The 18,703-nt window shown below is 41.8% G+C and overlaps 1 protein-coding gene across 8 annotated transcripts in view; it reads left to right on the forward strand.

Moving 5' to 3' along the window:
• Positions 1–18,703, forward strand: part of arap2 (ArfGAP with RhoGAP domain, ankyrin repeat and PH domain 2) — a 98,859-nt gene that overhangs the window by 68,323 nt on the left and 11,833 nt on the right. For all 8 annotated transcript variants that reach the window (XR_011239903.1, XM_069518764.1, XM_069518768.1 and 5 more), the window contains 11 exons: positions 555–699; positions 4,914–5,016; positions 5,609–5,807; positions 10,490–10,553; positions 11,040–11,203; positions 11,811–12,023; positions 12,281–12,386; positions 12,819–12,966; positions 14,272–14,349; positions 17,412–17,486; positions 18,224–18,341. Coding sequence is in view for 7 of the 8 variants with exons in the window: in XM_069518764.1 (XP_069374865.1) it covers positions 555–699; positions 4,914–5,016; positions 5,609–5,807; positions 10,490–10,553; positions 11,040–11,203; positions 11,811–12,023; positions 12,281–12,386; positions 12,819–12,966; positions 14,272–14,349; positions 17,412–17,486; positions 18,224–18,341 (1,413 nt within the window). In the remaining variant the exon portion in view is untranslated. The remainder of the gene's footprint in view (positions 1–554; positions 700–4,913; positions 5,017–5,608; positions 5,808–10,489; positions 10,554–11,039; positions 11,204–11,810; positions 12,024–12,280; positions 12,387–12,818; positions 12,967–14,271; positions 14,350–17,411; positions 17,487–18,223; positions 18,342–18,703) is intronic.

An 18,703-nucleotide genomic window follows, 5' to 3' on the forward strand; every position in this document is an offset into this window, starting at 1 on the left:
TTGCACGACTCTCGTGAACAGAAAGATGAAGTGCAGGCGCATGATTTCAGATAGATTCTCAGATCATTTCAGATTTTGATGTAGACTAAAACTAAATGTTATGATCTAGAACAGAATAACTATGATTTTATTTGATTTAAGACCTTTTTATTCTGGAATTTGTCTGTAGACTGTATTTTCACAGATTAGAGGACAAATGTTGTTTTTTCTTTAACGGTGTTTCTTGAATGCTGATTCTGGACGTTGGATAAGAAATCCTGTCATTCAGCTGGTGTAATCTCTTTTCATCCCTCTAATTTGGTGTTGCATAAAAACTGACCAAGAATATACAAATACAACCAAAATATGCAACTTGATTTTTCTTATGTGAAATATAAACATAAATGGAAACAATAAATAAATAGATTTGTTGAATGCAGCTGCTCACATCCCCCAATAACCAGGTTAAAACTTGAATAAAGCTTTGAATACACTGATGAGTTACATCCTCTGTCAAAAACATATATTATATGTATATTTTGAATGAATGAGTTACCATATATATAAAATTTCAGACATGGCGCGTCGTTGGTGCACCTTGGAGGGCGGCTTCCTGACCTTCTACGAGAGCGAGCGGAGCTCGTCGGCCATCGGCAGGGTGGACGTCTCGGCGGTGGTCAGCCTGGCTGTCAGCAACACTGAGACCATGACTGGAGCTGGGTATGAACGATCACACAAGATCAGTCAAAAGTTGCCTTTAAAGCTTTGTCGATATTTTTTGGAATCAGTGGAGTTTTCTGTGTTACATTTTTAACTATAGAATCGCAAAATTGAGGTTAAACCTTTAACAACCACCAAACTCAGACTCACTATCATTATTAGAGTATGAATATTGATATATCACATTTAATATTAAACTAAATCCAGAGCATTAAATTGTAATTTACACATAAATCACTCTTTACAGCTCTGCAGCCAGGTTTTAGGGCATTCATTTACACTCCATATTAAAACACACACACACATTTGAAATGCTAAATTTGCATTTCCTTCAATGAATCATCATTTATATGTGATCACTGAACCAGCTTTCAGGACACGCATGTCAGAAGCAACACAAAGCTGCTTACCAATGATTGATTTTCTTTAATTTGGCTAAATCACAATGTTCTGCACATGTTATATTTCATGTGATAAATTATCCACCTGGTTTCAGGACACCCACACGTAAACAAAGCCTCCTGCGTTGTTTGTCTTCGTCCTCATATGTCTCATCAGCATAATTTGTGCATTGTTCAATTTAACAGAACCTATCAAGGCTTTATCGGTGCTGTATTTCCTGTTTACTCAGGCGAGCGCCGCCTCTTTAACTGCCCTCCCTCCGTTCACTGGGCGGCTCCACCTCCCCCATCGCTCTTCCCCTTTAGATTACGATTGAGTTAAAAAAGCTGCTCTGGCACCAGAACTTTTCTTTATTTCCTTTGGAAGTGACATAACAAAAAAACGCACAAAGAAGAAGCAGATGTCTCGATCCTCTCCCCGCTCCCACCGGATCGCACATATGTATTTGTCGGCTTCAGTGTGTGTCCATGTGTGTGTGCGCTCCAGCTCCTTAGCGAGGAGTCTGATAATGGCTTATGATTAAAGCATAAGGCAGCTCCTTAATGACAGCAGCAGATGTGATGAAGAGGGAACAATGTTTTTTTGTGTGTGTGTGAATTTTATTCATACAGCTATTAGAAGCACATCTGGACAGCTACAACCTTTCTAATGAGGTGGACACGTCCATGCAGCCGTGAGAGGTTACGACGGTAATACTGCGCGTGCCATTTGTAGCTGAGCGCATACACATCCCCGCTACAGGTCATGCCGTCACCCCAGGAATCATTTCCCATAAAGCCCTGTGGGGGCTCAACTTCCCAGCGTTCCCCCAGCGTCCTCTCGCGGCGAGCGCCTCACCTTTTCGACTGTGTGCCGCTGATGAATATTAATGTATGCAGATGACACACTCCCACCAGCAGCCTATCGCCGCTCTGCAGGAGGCCGTAGGTGTCGTTTCCATTAAAGCGCAGCGTTTGGGTAATTTCACCGTGGCAGAGGACACGTGCGTTTCGCTAAAGTATGAATATTACAAACCCTCTCCCAAGGAATTAATGTAAAGTCAGTCATGCTGGCTGGTGATAAGTTGAGTGTTTCTCAGGACGTTTTATTCCTGACTCAATTCTGACTTTCAAAGTCGACTAAAAACCTTGGAAACAAACCTCCCTGCTCTTTTACTGTTTTTCTCTTTTTGCAGCTCTTTCTCACCGTCTGTCTCGCACACCAACAAAAATAGTTTAGTTTTTAAAGACTTTTACATGTTAGCTTTGTCACTCAGGTGGGTTTTTATATAACTATATATATTTGAGGGCTGGGGAATTAAGACTTTCTCTCAGCACACAAAGTCCTTAAGGAGAAAATAAAAGGTTAAAGGAAAACTAAAGATAACTCCGTGCAAGTTGAAACCACAGGTGAATCCTGCAGCAGCACACTCCACACGGAGAAGAGTCTGAGCTCTGTCAAACTTTACTCTACAACAGAAAGTTCTGTTTCAGCACCTAAATAAGCACAAGCTTGAATTAGAAATTAAACTTTTTTTTTTATTTTTTTTTTTATCTTGCCCCCAATAATTCGTCTCGTATAGTTTCCCTCAGCCAACAAAGTGTTGCACAACTAAAAGTACAGATTATAGGAGCCGCTGCACAACAATAAGAAAGTATTCAGTTATAATTTATAATAACAAGAAGTCATTAAAAAGTCTTATTTTTAATTTGCTCAGGTCTTAAACATATTCTCTTGCCTGTCATTGGCAGTGACGTTTGCTATAAACAGTTTTTTTATCTGAGTGTGGGAGATGTTACTCGCCAATAAACTTAAAAAAACATGAGGTTGTGCTGCACGTGGCTATTTAATCCTTTAGAGTAGAGTGTGAGTGAGCGTCAGGAGACCTGTAGAAAACACAGTCTGTCAAATTAACTACAGTGCTGAGGAAAGTGAACTTTCCAGTTCTCTTCCTTCCTTCCTCCCTCCTTCTTTCCTCTCTCGTGCCACATCCTCCCTCTGGGACGCTCATAATGCTGCGTTCATCTCTTTTTCCCGCCGTCTTCTCCTCCTGTCCTTTCCTTTACGATACCGTTTGCCCAACATACCCCTCCACCACCCCCCTCCCTCTGTCTCTCCATCCCTCTCCCTCTGGGACCCCCTCTAACAAGCGCCTGCACACCTGCCGTCGAGGAGGAAGCAGGGGAGGTGGGGGGGGGGGGGGGTCACACGAGGGCATACAAACACCCATGTCTCGACTGTTCCCCTGATACGCGTGAGAGAAGAGCGGCTCAGCGCTGCCGTGACCCCCGGTGACACGCCACCTTAAACACCCAGCTCTGTAGCATTTAGAGCCTCCCCCGCCACAGCGTACCGGTGGAGAAGGAGCGACCGCTTGGCACTGTGTTCAAATCATTAAGAGAGTGATACTCTGACCTCTATACCTTCACTGAGAGAAAAATAAAGAGGGAGAGAGACATGGAGAAAGACCAACAAAGATTAATAGCTGCCTTTTTGCTTCCGACAGGATGGATTTCATCTACAAGTGTAGTGAGTGTGTTTATACATGAATTATAGAATTCGTTTTCTGCTAATAACTCATTCTTTCATCAACGCCCTTATGAAACCACATTTAAATTTGCTACACGCAGATTTGTCCTAAAGATCAGCCCCCTAAATATGCCAGATTATTTCCGACAAGATCCACGATATATTTTTTGAGAAATTGGTCAGAATGGAAATAAAACAACATCCATCTCACGTTGTTAAAGAACATGGACACATTTCTGGATTCATCCCTTTCTTCAGAAAATGAATAGGTTGTTCCTTGGCTCAAATTTCACTTCACTTGACTTTGTTCTTTTTTTCATACACCAAAGTCCAGACAGATATTTTGAATAAAACCCTTAAATAAATGTATTATCTTATAATTTGTGGCTTCAAGTGAAAGCGAAAAAAATAAATAGAATAAAATCAATTGTAAGATTTTGGGTTGAATTCGCATCATAAATCTCTTGTTTTTTAAAGTTGCACCTTGGCCACAGTTTGTATTAAAAAATCAGATTTGAGTCACAGTTCTCCTCTGAACTCTGGAGCAGATGTGCAGAGCTGAGACAAAGAGCAAAGGATTGTTCCTCTCTATATTGTTACACAACTATTCATGGTACTTTTCATGTGGAGAAAACAAATGCAACACTACGAACGTCTCCTCAGTGTGACGGTGTGAAAATATGCACCTCTCCTCCTTCTCTGTAGTTCGGTTTCCAGACACTTCAGTGGAGCTCAGTAGCCAAACGACTGTAGTTGTACTGGGAATTCTCTTGTTGTAAATCCATAGAATAGTGCACACGTGAACAGAATATTTCTGAAAAGAATATCTTGACCTTTGACCTTGTTCATACCAAACATTAACATGCATCTCGGGGGAGCTGATCACAAGTGGACGTAGCTGTAAGTACGTCCTATCGGTTGTTTTTAACCCAAAATACACTTTCTGATGCTTCATCGACGTAAATGTACTTTTTCCTGGCGTGTTCCCAGCAAATCAAATTGCCCATTTACTTTTCAATATGTTCAGACGTCGTAAAAGCACAGATATACACACTGAAAAAGGGTCAGAGCCATACACAGCCCAGACCACCTTGTGAATGTGATGCGTGATGGGAACTCAAAGGTGCGTCACATCTGGATCACGTTGTTGTTGGTGATCAAGTTTGCTTTGTTGCTTCAAAGTACAAACCGTGCATGTGTGTAAATGTAAAGTCCTGGAAGTTTCTTTGCCTCCTTCCTGTTTGTGCATGAGAACACTCTCCACTGCAGATATATTCAACAGTGAGTTTGTGTGTCTGTGGCAGGGCTGTGTTTACCATGGAGCTGTACCTGCAGACGGAGAGAGTTCTGACTGTCGGCGCTGAGACGCAGGAAACGCAGCATGACTGGACCCAGGCGCTGACAAAGGTGACAGACTTTGCATAAAACACACACTCGCTGCCATTGTTTCTTTTTGTAAGTTTGTTTCTCACTTATAGTTTCAAAAGAGGAAACTGTGAAAGTGCAGAACTCCACCTCATATTTTTATATTCGCTGCTGTGCAACACATTGTCCCCCAGTGAGCTCCTGTGCTTTTTCCAATAAGACAAGTGGTCCTGCTATCTCTTCCCCCCACATGCAGACAGGATCTTGTTATAACACCCAACATAAATATGTCCCCAATTCCCCTTTTTATCTCCTTAATCCCAGGCAACCCCGTCATAGATAGTGGGAGGTGTAGCTGCATTAGTCCGTATGCCTCTCCATCTGTACCACAGCCCTTCCACACCTCCGTATTTCAATTTGAATCGCACAACAATGGCCAGACAGCTGAGCGGGAGGGAGGGATGTGCAGCTGGAAGATAATTCAGCCAGGGACAGAGAAACTGTGCAAAGGTTTACGCCTCGAAGAAGAAAGCGGCACCTGTTGTGTTGTCGTGAGGTGACGTGAAAAGTTTCTCGTTGTTTAATTTTGAAAGTTCTTCATTTCCGTTTTTCTTGCCTACTGTTCATCTCGCAGTGCTTCGTCCCGTCTAAAGTGGAGGGTCTGGTGCAGAGAGACAGCGAGCTGATTGGCAAACTCAACTACAAGGAGGGCCATGACCTGTACCACTGGAGGACGGGCTGGTTCATGCTGGAAGGCTCGGCCCTGCACTTCAGCCCAGGCGAAGAGGAGGAAGAGGAGGAGGTGCTTCAGCTCAAACAGCTTCAGGAGCTCAGTAAGAGTGCTGCTCATTTAGTTTTTCTTCTGCAGACTGACTCTCAGTGATTGGAGCTGAGGGACACGGAGATAAATAGTAGACGTTAAAATAAAGGTCAACAATATCAGATTTACCAGTGAAAAGGTTAAAGTACATGCATCTAACTGTACCAGACATTGATTGGTTTGTGGATGTAGGGTTTCTGTTTGAACAGAGAAAATTCTGTTATTTTCATAATCACTGTTATATCTCATATATATATTTTTATATTACCAGCATCACCAGCTGCAGGCTGCAGTACACGCCAACTTAACTTCCTTTCACACCTGTTGTTTTACTTCAGACTAAACTGAGCAGTCAGAAGGTCTCGACCAAAAGATGTTGGTGTGAAAGCCCCTCAAGATTTATGCCAAATCGACATTTTACTTACCTCCGCTGAGGATTTTCTTGTTTGTTTGTTGGATGGCCATGGCACTTAATGGAAGGATGCAGTATTGATCAGGGAAGAACCTGTTCAATGTTAGGGCAGATCTAGGATTGAACAATGTGAAAACTATTTATGCATCTTGATGAAAACAAAAATCAGGCATGTTCATGTAATTTGGTGCAGATCCATTCAAAAATCTGGATGTGGTGAATTTAAATGTGGTTTTATAAGGTTAACAAGGATGACCTAGAATCCAAGGATAATATAGTCCTCCTCTGGCGTTTTAAAATATCAGTGAAAGGGGAATAATTCCATTAAAACACAACACAATTCCCACATTTCAGGAACTTGTCAAAGTGTGTTTGCAAAAGCAGCTAATTCGTCTTTTTGTTATCTGCCGTGTGCTCACAGCCTCTCCTGACAGGCTCTCCTTTTTTTCTGATTGTTTCTCCCTCCTCATCGTGACAGTCTGTGACAGACGCTAATGTTTGGTTGGCTTGACAGATGATTCTGTCCGAAGTCTGTTTCAGCAGTAAAGAGGTCTGGAGACAGTTCTTCCACTTCTCTTGTTGTTTTTTTCTTCCATGGCAGCAAAATACGACCCTAGATGTCTGGAAAAAGTTTCCCAAATACTCATATGCTGTTGTGAAGAAGGGAACGTGTGCATTTACAGCCGATGCTGTCAGTGATTAAGAGCAGTTTTCTTCCTTTAATGACCCATTGACCTTTTGGAAGAGTTGTTTTTCAGATTCTGACTCTTGTTCATTCTCTGATAAGGCTGGAAATTGAGCTGCTGCGAACTCTGATTTTCTAAAAGTAGACTGATGCTCTGGACACGCTCCCATGGGGGCTTCTTGTTTTTCCAGGTGTCTTTGTAGATCTGTTTCCATCTCTTTATCATGAATCACACAAGTAGGAGGTGTTGAAAGGACGGTGAGTGGGCCGCGGCTGCCATCAGGGATCAAAGGCTCAAAAGTCCACACATACTTTGGCAGATAATAAAGATTTGGGAACATTTCAGTCGATTACACAAGTGTGCAAACAGAAGGAGGGCAGAATCATCAGATCTTTTTAAATCCATTTACAGCTCGACGTGGATCAAATTGCACAAAGTGCCGCCCCGTCCGCTCACCTCAGGCGGGATGACGGACTGCGACTGTGCTCGTTTTTTTATTTATATTCCTTGCTTCTCTCAAAGCATATTTGTCACAGCCAGGGAGCCCAGGGCGCCGGAAGGGACTGTGTTTTGTCGGAGGGGGGGGTTCTGGAGCGCTGAAAGGATTCCTTTAGGAATCAGAGTCTGTGACACGGGATTAACTGTTATTTTCTCTAACGGTGACACCGCCACATGAAAGGTGGCCCTGTGTCGCGCCGAGGGATTAGATAAACTTTTCAATTAAAATCGCTACATGTTTCCAACATGCATCAGGAGTTTATTGTCAGTGAGATGCAGTCTGTTCCTGTTCCCTCAGGCTGCGAGAGTGTGTGAGTGATCATTTTAAAATCTGGTTTCTTTTTATTTTAGCCTTAATTGCCTTGTCTGTCACTTATTGTTTTCGTCTTCTCAACCCAACAACTAGGACAATTTTCATGGCCTTAAGCATCAGTTAAAAACATTTTATTTATCTGTGTCAATTGTTCAATATTCTTCTCTTGGATGTGTGGCACTTTGTAACTTTGTTTTTGTTAAGTGCTTTATTAATAAAGAAAAAAAGAAAAAAGAATTTCCATAGAGCGAGGGTGCACCACATTTCAAATTGACTTCCTGCGGCCTTATGGGAGCACTTGAGTGAGGGGTGATGTCTTTGTGATGTCGCGTGTAAAGACGTCTGACGCACAAATAACTGGAACCAAAGTAAACGAGTGGAAAGTGACAGATACAGTTGGATAATTATTAACCTGTCACTGAGCACAAATCAGCCTTCCCACCCAGAACTTTGTGAAATGACGAGCGCATTAACTTTGAGCTCATTCAGCCCAAAGTTCTCAGTGGATTTCTTTTAAGGCACTGAGATAGAGGAGAAAAATCATCAGCAGATTTTATGTTAGTCCGTCCAAAAAAACCTCAGTCAAACTTTTCCTGTTCTGCCTGCTTCTACTTAAATGCAGAGGTAGACTTTTCAAAATAAAACGGCAAAGATTTTAGTTTGAGATGCAAACACACTAGAGTGGTACAACCACGATCCCTTAATGTATTAACATGGATGTAGTGAAAGATGTGGTGATGACTGACATTAGAAATAGTGCACGCTAAATAACATTTGCATTTGTTAAAATAACATATGGAGGGTTAATTCCTTTTTCAGGTAGCCTTGGTATTTTAGCCATTACCTCTGGAAACGTAATGTATTTCCAATGTCTGATATTTTAAATTGAAAGTGAGGGATGAAGTGTTCTTTTGTTCCCATTGATTGCCGTCACATTTTATATTCACATCATCATCATCATCATCTTAACAAATCGTAAAAATTTGCTACCACACCAAAAAGAATCACCAGGTTCTCACCTTCGAACTTTGGATCGTTAGAGACAATAATACTTTTAGAGAAAACGTGCAGCAGCAACCTCAATCCCCCTGATTGTTAGAAAGAAAAATACATAATGAAAATCTCTTAAAGGACGCCCAGTACAAATTATGAAGAGAACAAGGCCGCTGACTCGGTTCCTTATCACACAAGAATATTAAGTGATTTAAAAAAATAAAATAAAATCCCACTGAGCTGTGAGATGGATGAAAGAGGTTTGCTGTGTGTTTGTTCAAACAGCAATGACAAGTGTTTTGCATTTACCTGATAACACAGCTAATAAACCTCTCTCATGTCAGTTCTCTGTTTTTTCTTCTCTTGTTGTTTATATCAGAATGAAACTCCATGCCCTTGAAAATCTGCCCAAGAAAATAAAAAGCTAATTATTTGTTAAGAGAGTCTTTGGGGAATTAATGTTTTTTTTTTTTTTTTTTTTGCTGTTTAGCTCAAAATACAAAGGCTTTGTTTGCCAAAATACAATTGGCGTAATGTTTTTTTGGTGTTGTTTTGTGCCATTCCTCCTGTCTTCTTTTGTGACAACAATCAAATTAAAAGTTCTGTCAGTAGATATTATCAATATGTGTGTTTATTAAAGAAGCACGTGCAGAAGTTGTGGAGTGACAATCCAGTTCAGATAGCGAGGAAAGAATCATCTGAATGCCAAATGTGTTTTTCAAATGTAGAGGTGATAATCCAAATTCATTGGAAGTAGGGTAAATATGAAGGTACCGCTCGTGGCCAGTTAGCTTAGCTAAGTTCAATAATTATACGTTATATCTTGTTTGTTTAACACAGACAAAATAAGTGTGAAAGAGACATTTTTAAGCCGAGCTAATTAGCAACCATACAAATATAACCTCTCTTGGCAAGAAAGCACATTTCCATAAATATTGAATCACTCTTCACCCTGGTAGAATCTTACATTCTGCACAGGTAATTATTTAATGAGCTTACAATTTCATTTTTATTTTAAGTGCAGTCTGTTTATTTAAGCACGACCAGAGATTTGAGTGTGATGTCGTTGCAGAGAGATTTGTGACTCGTCTCGCATCTGTTTCCTGTACATGTTTGTTTGTTGATGCTGCTATGATCCAAGCAGCTGTTTGAACCCACAGACGAGATCACGGCGGCGCTCTCGAGTCCTGTCGCCCAGTTTCTCTGCATCCTTGCGCTGTTATTTCAATTTCAAAAGATGGACTGAATCGACGGAGGATGCTGAAAGCCGTGTGAAAAACTACCCTCATTGCAAACATACATGTAAAGCTTGATGACTAATGACACGTGTTCTTGTTCGACTTCCTGCTCTTGTTTAAGCCACAGTTACTAAGTCAGTGATGCAAAAACTGCTCCTGTTTCCCATTAAACAGAAACACTTTGAACTCCACGTGCACAATCCTGTACTGTTCACTCACTTTTCGTCCCTCAGCATGTCTGCACATTTTAAAGTGATCGTCACATATGTCTAGACGAATTGTGCAACGTATTATTTGCCACGATTGCCATAAAAAACAGAAATGCATGCTTAAGAGAACAGAGACCTTTTGGGGGACGGGTAATGAATGCATCGACGTCCACGTTTCACGGCAAAAAGCTTCTAAGCGTCTGCGCTCCAAATGTCAAATCTAAACTGTTCCTGATGCGTTACGGTGCACGAGCACGGAACATGTTGCACATTTGAATGTACACCGTTTTGGAGATTGCATTAACCTCAGCTCGTCGCTCATTCTCTTTTCTTTTTTTTTCCTCAGCTGTCTCCACACATACCGAGGGTGAGGATAAGATACAAGTCCTGCTGATGGTGGAGGGTGGAAGGTACGTCAGTCACTGGAAATAAAAAAAGGTGTGCTAATTGGCAACGTACTTGTGATACAGTGAGTCCATGCATTATGCAGCGGCTTTGATTCTGCCGTTGTCTTGTTAGTCCGAATGCACTTTACCTACTGTAACCATCCGAGGTAATTAAACCTGCACTTGGCTGCCTGCCTCAGTTAGAGAGAAGAGGTGAGATGGCACGAAACTCGTCGCAGCACAGTTTTAGTTCTTCCTGTTAGAATAATACAACAAGACTTTGTTACTTACTCGGTTCATTTGCATTTGTCCGTGCGCTTTTGATCAAGCTTCAAGGGAAAACGCTGGTTGTTGATGGCCGTGTGTTCTGTGGAGGTGCTTTTAAATTTCCTTTTAATCTTGTTGGTCGATTTGCTTTTTCCAAATGTACGAACAACTTAACCCTAAGAAACACCATATTGCCACATTTATCAAAATGTTTTTAATGATTGTTTCTTTTCATTTCAACAGAACAGTTTACATCCACGGCTTCAACAAGGCGGACTTTGAACTGTGGCACTCTGCCATCACTCTGGCTGCGGGCACGGATGGCAAAGCCCTCAGCGACCAACAGCTGACTAAAAATGGAGTCCCCATCATAGTCGACAGTTGCCTCGCCTTTGTCACTCAGTATGGTGAGTTTCTTTCAAATTTATGTGGGGGAAGAAAAGTTTTCGGGGAAAAAAGTTCAGCTGGACTGTTATTAGGATTTCCCCCTCGAGGAGCTGATTCATTCAGTGTGCTGCGTCGTGATGAGAATTTCATGCTTTCTAAAGTACTGGAGCTTAATGCAGCAGCGACATTATCCCATCTCTCTTCCAAATGTAGAAAATGTAGTCGAACTAGTCATGGCTCCGATTGCTACAAAATATAAACGCAACAGAAAATGTGTTTTTTTTGTAAATGCATCAGAAAAGCAAAAGTGAACTTAGACAATGTGGTGTGTGTAAGGGACCGACAATGAAGTGAACTTTGAATGGAATGTGACACCGGTTAATTTTATTCTACCTGCAATTAAAATGTGATTATGCAACATTACTAAAGTCCTTAAATCCAATTTGAACATAACGTTGGTTATTGTCCTATAATTATTGTAGAAATATATGTACTACACGCCTCAGCTTCACTTTCATATTATATTTATTTATATACAGTCTATGGCACATTACATGTTTCCAGACACCAGAGACGGCGTTAGATAAATGATTTATATTTATTATTTTGTCTTGACCTTCCATCCAGGATTGTGTCAGGAGGGGGTCTATCAGAGGCCTGGGGAACCCGCCCGAGTCGCACTCCTCCTGCAGGATTTCACCCTCAACGCCCGTAATGTGAAGCTGAGGGAGAAGGAGCACCAGCTGGAGGACGTGACGGACACCCTGAAGAGCTTCTTGTCCCAAGCAGAGGACGCTCTACTGACCAAGGAGCTCTATCCGTACTGGGTGTCGGCTCTCGGTACGTCAGTTCAACATCAACAAGGAAAAATATGCCAGTGTTAAAGGACAAGTGGGATATGGTTATAGTCTGGTAATGTGGCTCTACAATATTCATGGTCGCGGCGGAGACACGATTTCATTATAAGAGATGAAAAAGAAAATACTCGGATTTGCTTTACAATGAAAATGGAAGTAAAGCGTGACCCTTGTGTGTCTGTGGCCTCGTATTTGACGTCGTGTGGATTGGTTCTCGTGATGTGCGTTTTTCTTTTGCAGACGAGAAGGACGAGAGGCAGCGAGTGAAGAAGTACTCAACCTTCATCGATAGCTTGCCAAAGATAAACAGGTCAACCCTCGATGCTCTGCTGCAACATCTGTACAGGTGCACACACACACACACACACAAACACACACAGACCTGAGACACATTTATAGCTTGTGCAATTGAGGCTATTTCAAAGTCACACATCCTGAAGGAGACTGAGTTTGAGTGTGTTTAACATTAAAAACAAGACTTGCAGATGTGTTAATAAATGGGCAACACAATAAATTACACGTGTCCCTCCTGAATACTAAACAACTATCGCTTTGTTCTACAGCTTACCTTGATCTTGTGGACCCTGGGGTACTGTGTAGAGCTTTCAAGCTTGATTTCTTCTGTATCTGTGTGCAGCTTTATGTCCTTGATATAAATTATAAGACTTTTTGGTCCATTTGTTGAATTTGGACTAATGTCTAGCAAATGTGAGTGTTAACAATATGCATGGGCATTTATTTATTCTTCTTGCTAAAAGTCTGCGTCCCTGTGATTCAGGATTCAGCAGTGCTCCCACCTCAACCGCATGCCGAGCGAAAAACTGGCCACCGTTTTCTCCTCCTGCTTGTTCCAGACCCGGGGACAAACCCCACAGGAAATTAGCGTGGTCCGTGACCTCATCAACAACTACATTACACTCTTCAATGTAAGTCAGAACTGCTGTATTTTCTTTCCCCGCCATTTGACAGAACTCTGAGTGGAGAGGAACTGGGAAACAATGAGGTTGAAAAAAGGCTAACTGAACGTGGTTAAATCCTCCACCTGCAAGTTAGATAACCTTCCATTTTTATTCCCTATATAAATATATATTCTAAAAAGTTGGTATACTTGAAACTTTTAGAATCAACAGCCAGATATTGACAGCAGTGTCTTTGCTGACGGATGGAACACATTTCCAGAAAACAGATTTTATAAAAAAAATAAATAAACAGGTCACCGAGAACACCTAGACTCTTGTCCAGGACACATTGCGCTTGAGGGGAAACGAGGCTTATGACTCTGTTCTATATGTGTCGAGCCACTTTGGAAAAGAGAAAATATAACTGAACCTGTTTTATTCTCCTTATGACTGGGATGTGTGGATTTATTTTGTTTTTTTCGCCTCAATAAAAAACTCATCCATCTTCCATCCGTCCATGTCATTTGCATTACAATCAATGATCAATACTTGATTAGAGCATAAGGATATCACTTTATTACATAGAACAAGCTGCAGACAGGACTTTATTCTGGGGGAAGAACTGTTGTTGCCAAATCTCCACAATGGACTTGACTCTGCTGTTGATGGGTGTGGGATCAATGTTACCCTTGGATTATGGGACACGCAGCGCCCATGCAGGAACCGCAAACCGCATTCACTCCGAATCGGAGCCGGACGACGTTGCTCGCATGACAAATAGCCATTAAGCTCAACCAAATACGAGTCCAATAGCTGTGAACGCTGTGACATAAAACGAGCGAGACGTCTCGCTAATTAAGGCTCGAGCTCCTTGCTGGATGCCGTCGACGAGGCCTATTATCAGGCCTAAACACACACACGATGAGTTTGTTGGGCTTTTTTTTTTTTTTTTTTCCTTCCCAATCTTCTCTGCCATTCGTATAACTCGAACAAAGCAAATTGTTCTCTGAAAATGATAATGATGATTCCAGAGTTTTATGGAAGGGAAGCGGATTCACTCTGTGTGTCAAACGCCTCACAGCTAAGTTCCTCCTTCGAAACGAATTTCAGAAATGTCAGCTTGAACGACCAAATTCCACAGCTTGTTTATGATACCTTCCATGTGTCGTCTTTAAGCGCTGGAGTTTATATTATTACCGAAAGTGGTTTCATAATTCTATCAAGATGCTTAATGTTTCTCAAGAGTTGTTTACTTGATCAGAAAGTTTCTGTTTGGCTGAGTTTGAATTAAAGTCTGTGTGTGTGTTTGTGTTTTTATGTTGTTTCCAACAGGTCAATGAAGACCAGGTGCAACAGATGGAGAGAGAGAATAGTTTTATCTCACGCTGGAACGACAAGAAGGACACCACAGTAAGTCGACCCGCGGAACCCAAATGGAAATCACCAACGGCTGATGTGGCTGCTTGTGTGGGTTTGTGTCTGCTCGTATTGATTTGCCTGCATGTGTCTGGGTCTCTCTAATCAGGGATTCATTTGAACACTTTTCCTGTTTTTCTGGTTAAACCGAAGGGCATGGGGAGAGTGTGGGGGTTGTATGGGGAAGGCGGCGGACGAGGCAAGGCAGGTGAGGAAAAAGGTTAACCTTTACGGCAGGTACTTTATGCCCGAACGCCTCAGCCGAGAAACACATTCAGCTCGGATAAATGGTGGGAAAAAAAAAGAAAGAAAATGAAATCACACGCCGCTGCTGCTTGTTGTTGAAATCCGAAGTAAGTTGTCAAAGCCTGCCCCACCCCCCTCTTTTCTCTCGTGCTTTGTAGACTTTCAGAACATGTCTGCCGCTGTGGGGCAGGAGGGTTACTCAGTGGAAAGCTTATGCTATTATAAAGCTGTCGGAGGTGAAAATTGCGACATGAATTTTGCATCTTGGACTACTAAGTTTCTTTTTCATTTAAAGACATCGTTGAGTGTAATTATGTAACACCGTGAGGATTATTTATCTGTGGAGACAATGGGTAACCTTATTTCCGGAGCAGTTTAAGAAATTCAAAGACAAGAGTTCTGCGTTTTTGGTCTAGGTTGTTTAGAATCGAGCAAAACTACATTTTCTTCTTTGACTGATTAACAAGTTATATCCGGAAATGGAGTCTACAGTTACAGTTGTAGAGGTTTGGCGAGTCTGTACAGTCTCAGTCCCTTCTATTCTTTAAACATTTTCCAACAAGGACAAACCACAACACATTTTTTTCTCTGTTTGTTCTCTAGACTCCAGACTTCCTCTGAACTTCTTCTTACTTTTTCTATCTGAAGCACATGGAGCTTTTATTTAATGCCTCCTTGATATTTCTGCCAAAGTCTCTGTCGTACTCCCAATCGCTGTAGCCCTTGTCTCCATTACGGTTGCTCCAGTCTTCTCCCCTGCCAAACCAATCATTGCCGGCTGATGTAAAATCATTGGAGCACCAGTAACAGAACCTATAGAATGTGGTTGTTACCAAACCAAGAAGGTAGGAGTTGAGGTGCAGGTCACAGCTGTGTCAAAAGATTGGTTCTTGGCTCTGCGCCTGACATTTACAGGAAGCTTGTTTCAGAAGTGTCGGCCCCTGCAGGTGAAGGTTCGGACCTCATCTGTTTCCTTTGCGAGGCAGAGAGTGACACGGACCCTGCAAGTCGCTTGACTTGGGGGGAGTAAATAAATCAGTGATATAATGAGGTGTAAGGCAATGTCATGCCTTGTAAGTTAGGAGTGGCACTTTAAAATCAATACTTGCATTTACAGCCAGGGTGAGTGCAGGGAGGGTTTGTCTTTGGCAGCTGTTAAAAAAACATTTGACACATGTTTTGGTTGCATTTACCTGCTTCTCCAGAAAGTATCTTTATGTCCTGTCCGTCTCTTTCACTCCACATCACAACACCATGCTTGTAAAGTGTGCCTTGTCTTCCTCCCATCACATCACAATGAAACGGAAAAACCAAAAGTGTGCTGAGCAAACCAACAGGGCCCGATGTCTGTCCGTTACGTTTGTACAAGTACAGCTTTCAGTGGTTTGAATGACTGTAATTTCTGTCATTTTTAGAGCCAAGGGAGTCAGAAGTGGCTTCTTCCCTCTAATCATGCAATCATTCTCCCTGATGAAGCCAATGATGAACTTCTGTTTACCTGTACTTTAAAATGACAAGAGAAAAGTAACTGTAATGTCCAGATAGCCAGAGGAACCGTTTCACTTCATTTTCAGGAGATGGCTTAACACTCACCTCAGAATTTGAACTTGGTGTTACATTCGGTCACACTATCACTCACTTGCTTACAATGTCAAACAATTGTAGGTTTTAATTGGAAGAAAAATATTTGTTGATTGGTACTTTAAGGGGACAGTGTGTAAGATTTAGGTGAAAGGGATCTATTGAATATAAAATAATCCTTTAACTCAGAATTTAACCTAAATGTCTGGTAGAAAGGCTGAAAAGTCTGAAATGTAAGTTTTAATCTTACAGAGGTTACATTTAGTTAGACAATTATATTTATCTGTGCCTCTTTTCTGTGAGTGAATGAATGAAATGTTTAAATACAAACAATAGGAGGATAATCTCGTTTTTTTAACTCCTACCACTTCATCTTTGGTCTAAAATTGAGAAATTAATTTCCAAGGATAAGGAAATGTTTTTTTTCTTCAGTTGTGTATTTTCTTTGGTTCATTTTCTTGCTGAGTTGGCGAGAAGATGGTTTCCACTTGTCTTTGTATCAAGTGTGGTTTTTCCCTCTTCTTCACGTCTTAATGTTAGGCTAAGCTAATTGCTTCCCGGCTCGAAAACATTGTACGATAGTTTAACTATCTTTTCGTTTACTGCCACTGAGGTTCAGAAACTGCAGGAAGTTGAGGGGTTTTTAAAGCTTCAACAATTAAATAGATAAAGCTTTCAGAACTGAATGTAAAAACAGTAAAGCATGTAAAATCAGAAGAGTTGGCGATTTACAATGACAAACATCTCTCAGTAATAGTATCTTGCTCTGCCGCGTCGTCTCGCTTGTGTCTTTAACTAACACGCACACTTTGAACACACGTCGCTCTCTCAGGTTCTTCCCGACACTTTCCTCTAAGTTTTCTTCCACGTTCTATAATGGACAAGTCTTCAAATCATTTTTAAACTGATATCACACCTGTGAAAAACAATTTAGTCTCAGAGCAGGTGAAACACGTGTTTCCACCTCTCAAGTGTTTCTGTCTCACACGTGTTCTCTTTATTTAGTCGGGTTTTGCATTCCATTATCACTGCTGGGTTCACTTTGCCTCCAGCGCCGACAAAGACCTTTGGTTTCCACTAACACTCCTAACATTTCTCTCACTTTTTCTCCATTTGGATTCGTGCCACACCGGAGCCAGGAATTTAGAAGAAAAGCCAATTAATCCAGCTGCATTGTTTTTGTAATTCAACTGATCTCTTTTTCTTTTTTCTTTTTCTCACTTTCTCAGTTCTCTCCAGCTGGGGACTTGATCTTCGAGGTGTACCTGGAAAAGAGAGCCCCAGAGAACTGCTGTTTAATCAAGGTATGTGTGTGTCTGCATGTGCGTGCAGTAAAGTGTGCATCCGTACTTTCAGTGCGGTCACGTGTGCGCCTTCGTGTACGCTCGCTTTCCCAAAGGCCCCTTCGGTGGTGAGGTGAAATAGGAGCGAGGGCGGTGGAGATGGAGTGCCGGATGAAGGCAGGTGAGCCAAGAGTGAGGGATGAGGGCGGGTGGAATGGATAGGTGGAGAGGCTGATAGAATAGGGCTGAGACATTTGTGGTTTAACCCGAGGGGGATTATCACCGCCGAAATAAATCAAAAGCAAACTAATCAAAGAAATGTCTGATTTAATTGTGTGAGTAATCACATTTTACGAGGCTCGCGGGTCGCTGCAGGTTGCAGATTCCTTTCACAGGTCGGCGGCGGCGGTTGAATAGGGATGGAGTTAAAGAGGATTGCTCGGCAGCGCGGTTTGACTTTATTACTCTGCTTCCCCTCTGTGAAATAAGGCAGAACATTTGCTTAGTTCAAGCCTGTTCAGGTACAAGTAGTGACGAAGAAGTAAGCATTTAATCAGTGCACCGTGTACATGGCTGCGAGTCAAATATCCGTTGAATATGTGATGAAAATTGATCGGCTCCTCAAAGGGAGGGTTGAAGGCGGAGTTATCGATCAGATTGCTTCTGATCTCAGCTTTTATATTCCAGATGTTTGATTGTTTTTGATTGTCATTTGTTTTGTTGTTTGCCGAGATATGCATTTGTTGTGTTCTCTGTAGGTCTCTCCCAGCATGAGGTCCGGAGAGCTCGTGGAAACTGCGTTGATCATGAGGAACGTCCCTTGCGGCACTGGTGACTTCTGGACCACCTATGAGGTCATTGAGAATGGAGAGCTAGGTACGAACGATTTTCCAATTAAAATGCTCCCTCCCCCCCCCCCCCCCCCCCCCCGCACTCGCCTCATGATACTTATTCTTTTCACAAAATACAAAACAGGATACTTTCAGTCAACTAACCACTCGTCACAAATATTCAGAACCTGAACCCAGCTGGGATACACAGACCCAATCAGCACCGATTTCACATCTAATTGCTTGGACAAGTTACTGTTAAGCATCGGGTCGACCCCTGAAGACCTCCGAGCATACGCAAGATTATTCTCGGAGAGGATTAACAAAGAACTACTTTCTACCTCACACATTATGTTGATTTTTTTCCCCCTGACTTTTCTCTAATCTTTGTGTTTTAATTGCTAAATT

The sequence above is a fragment of the Paralichthys olivaceus genome, chromosome 22 (genome assembly GCF_024713975.1).
Source record: "Paralichthys olivaceus isolate ysfri-2021 chromosome 22, ASM2471397v2, whole genome shotgun sequence".
Taxonomy (NCBI): Eukaryota; Metazoa; Chordata; class Actinopteri; order Pleuronectiformes; family Paralichthyidae; genus Paralichthys; species Paralichthys olivaceus.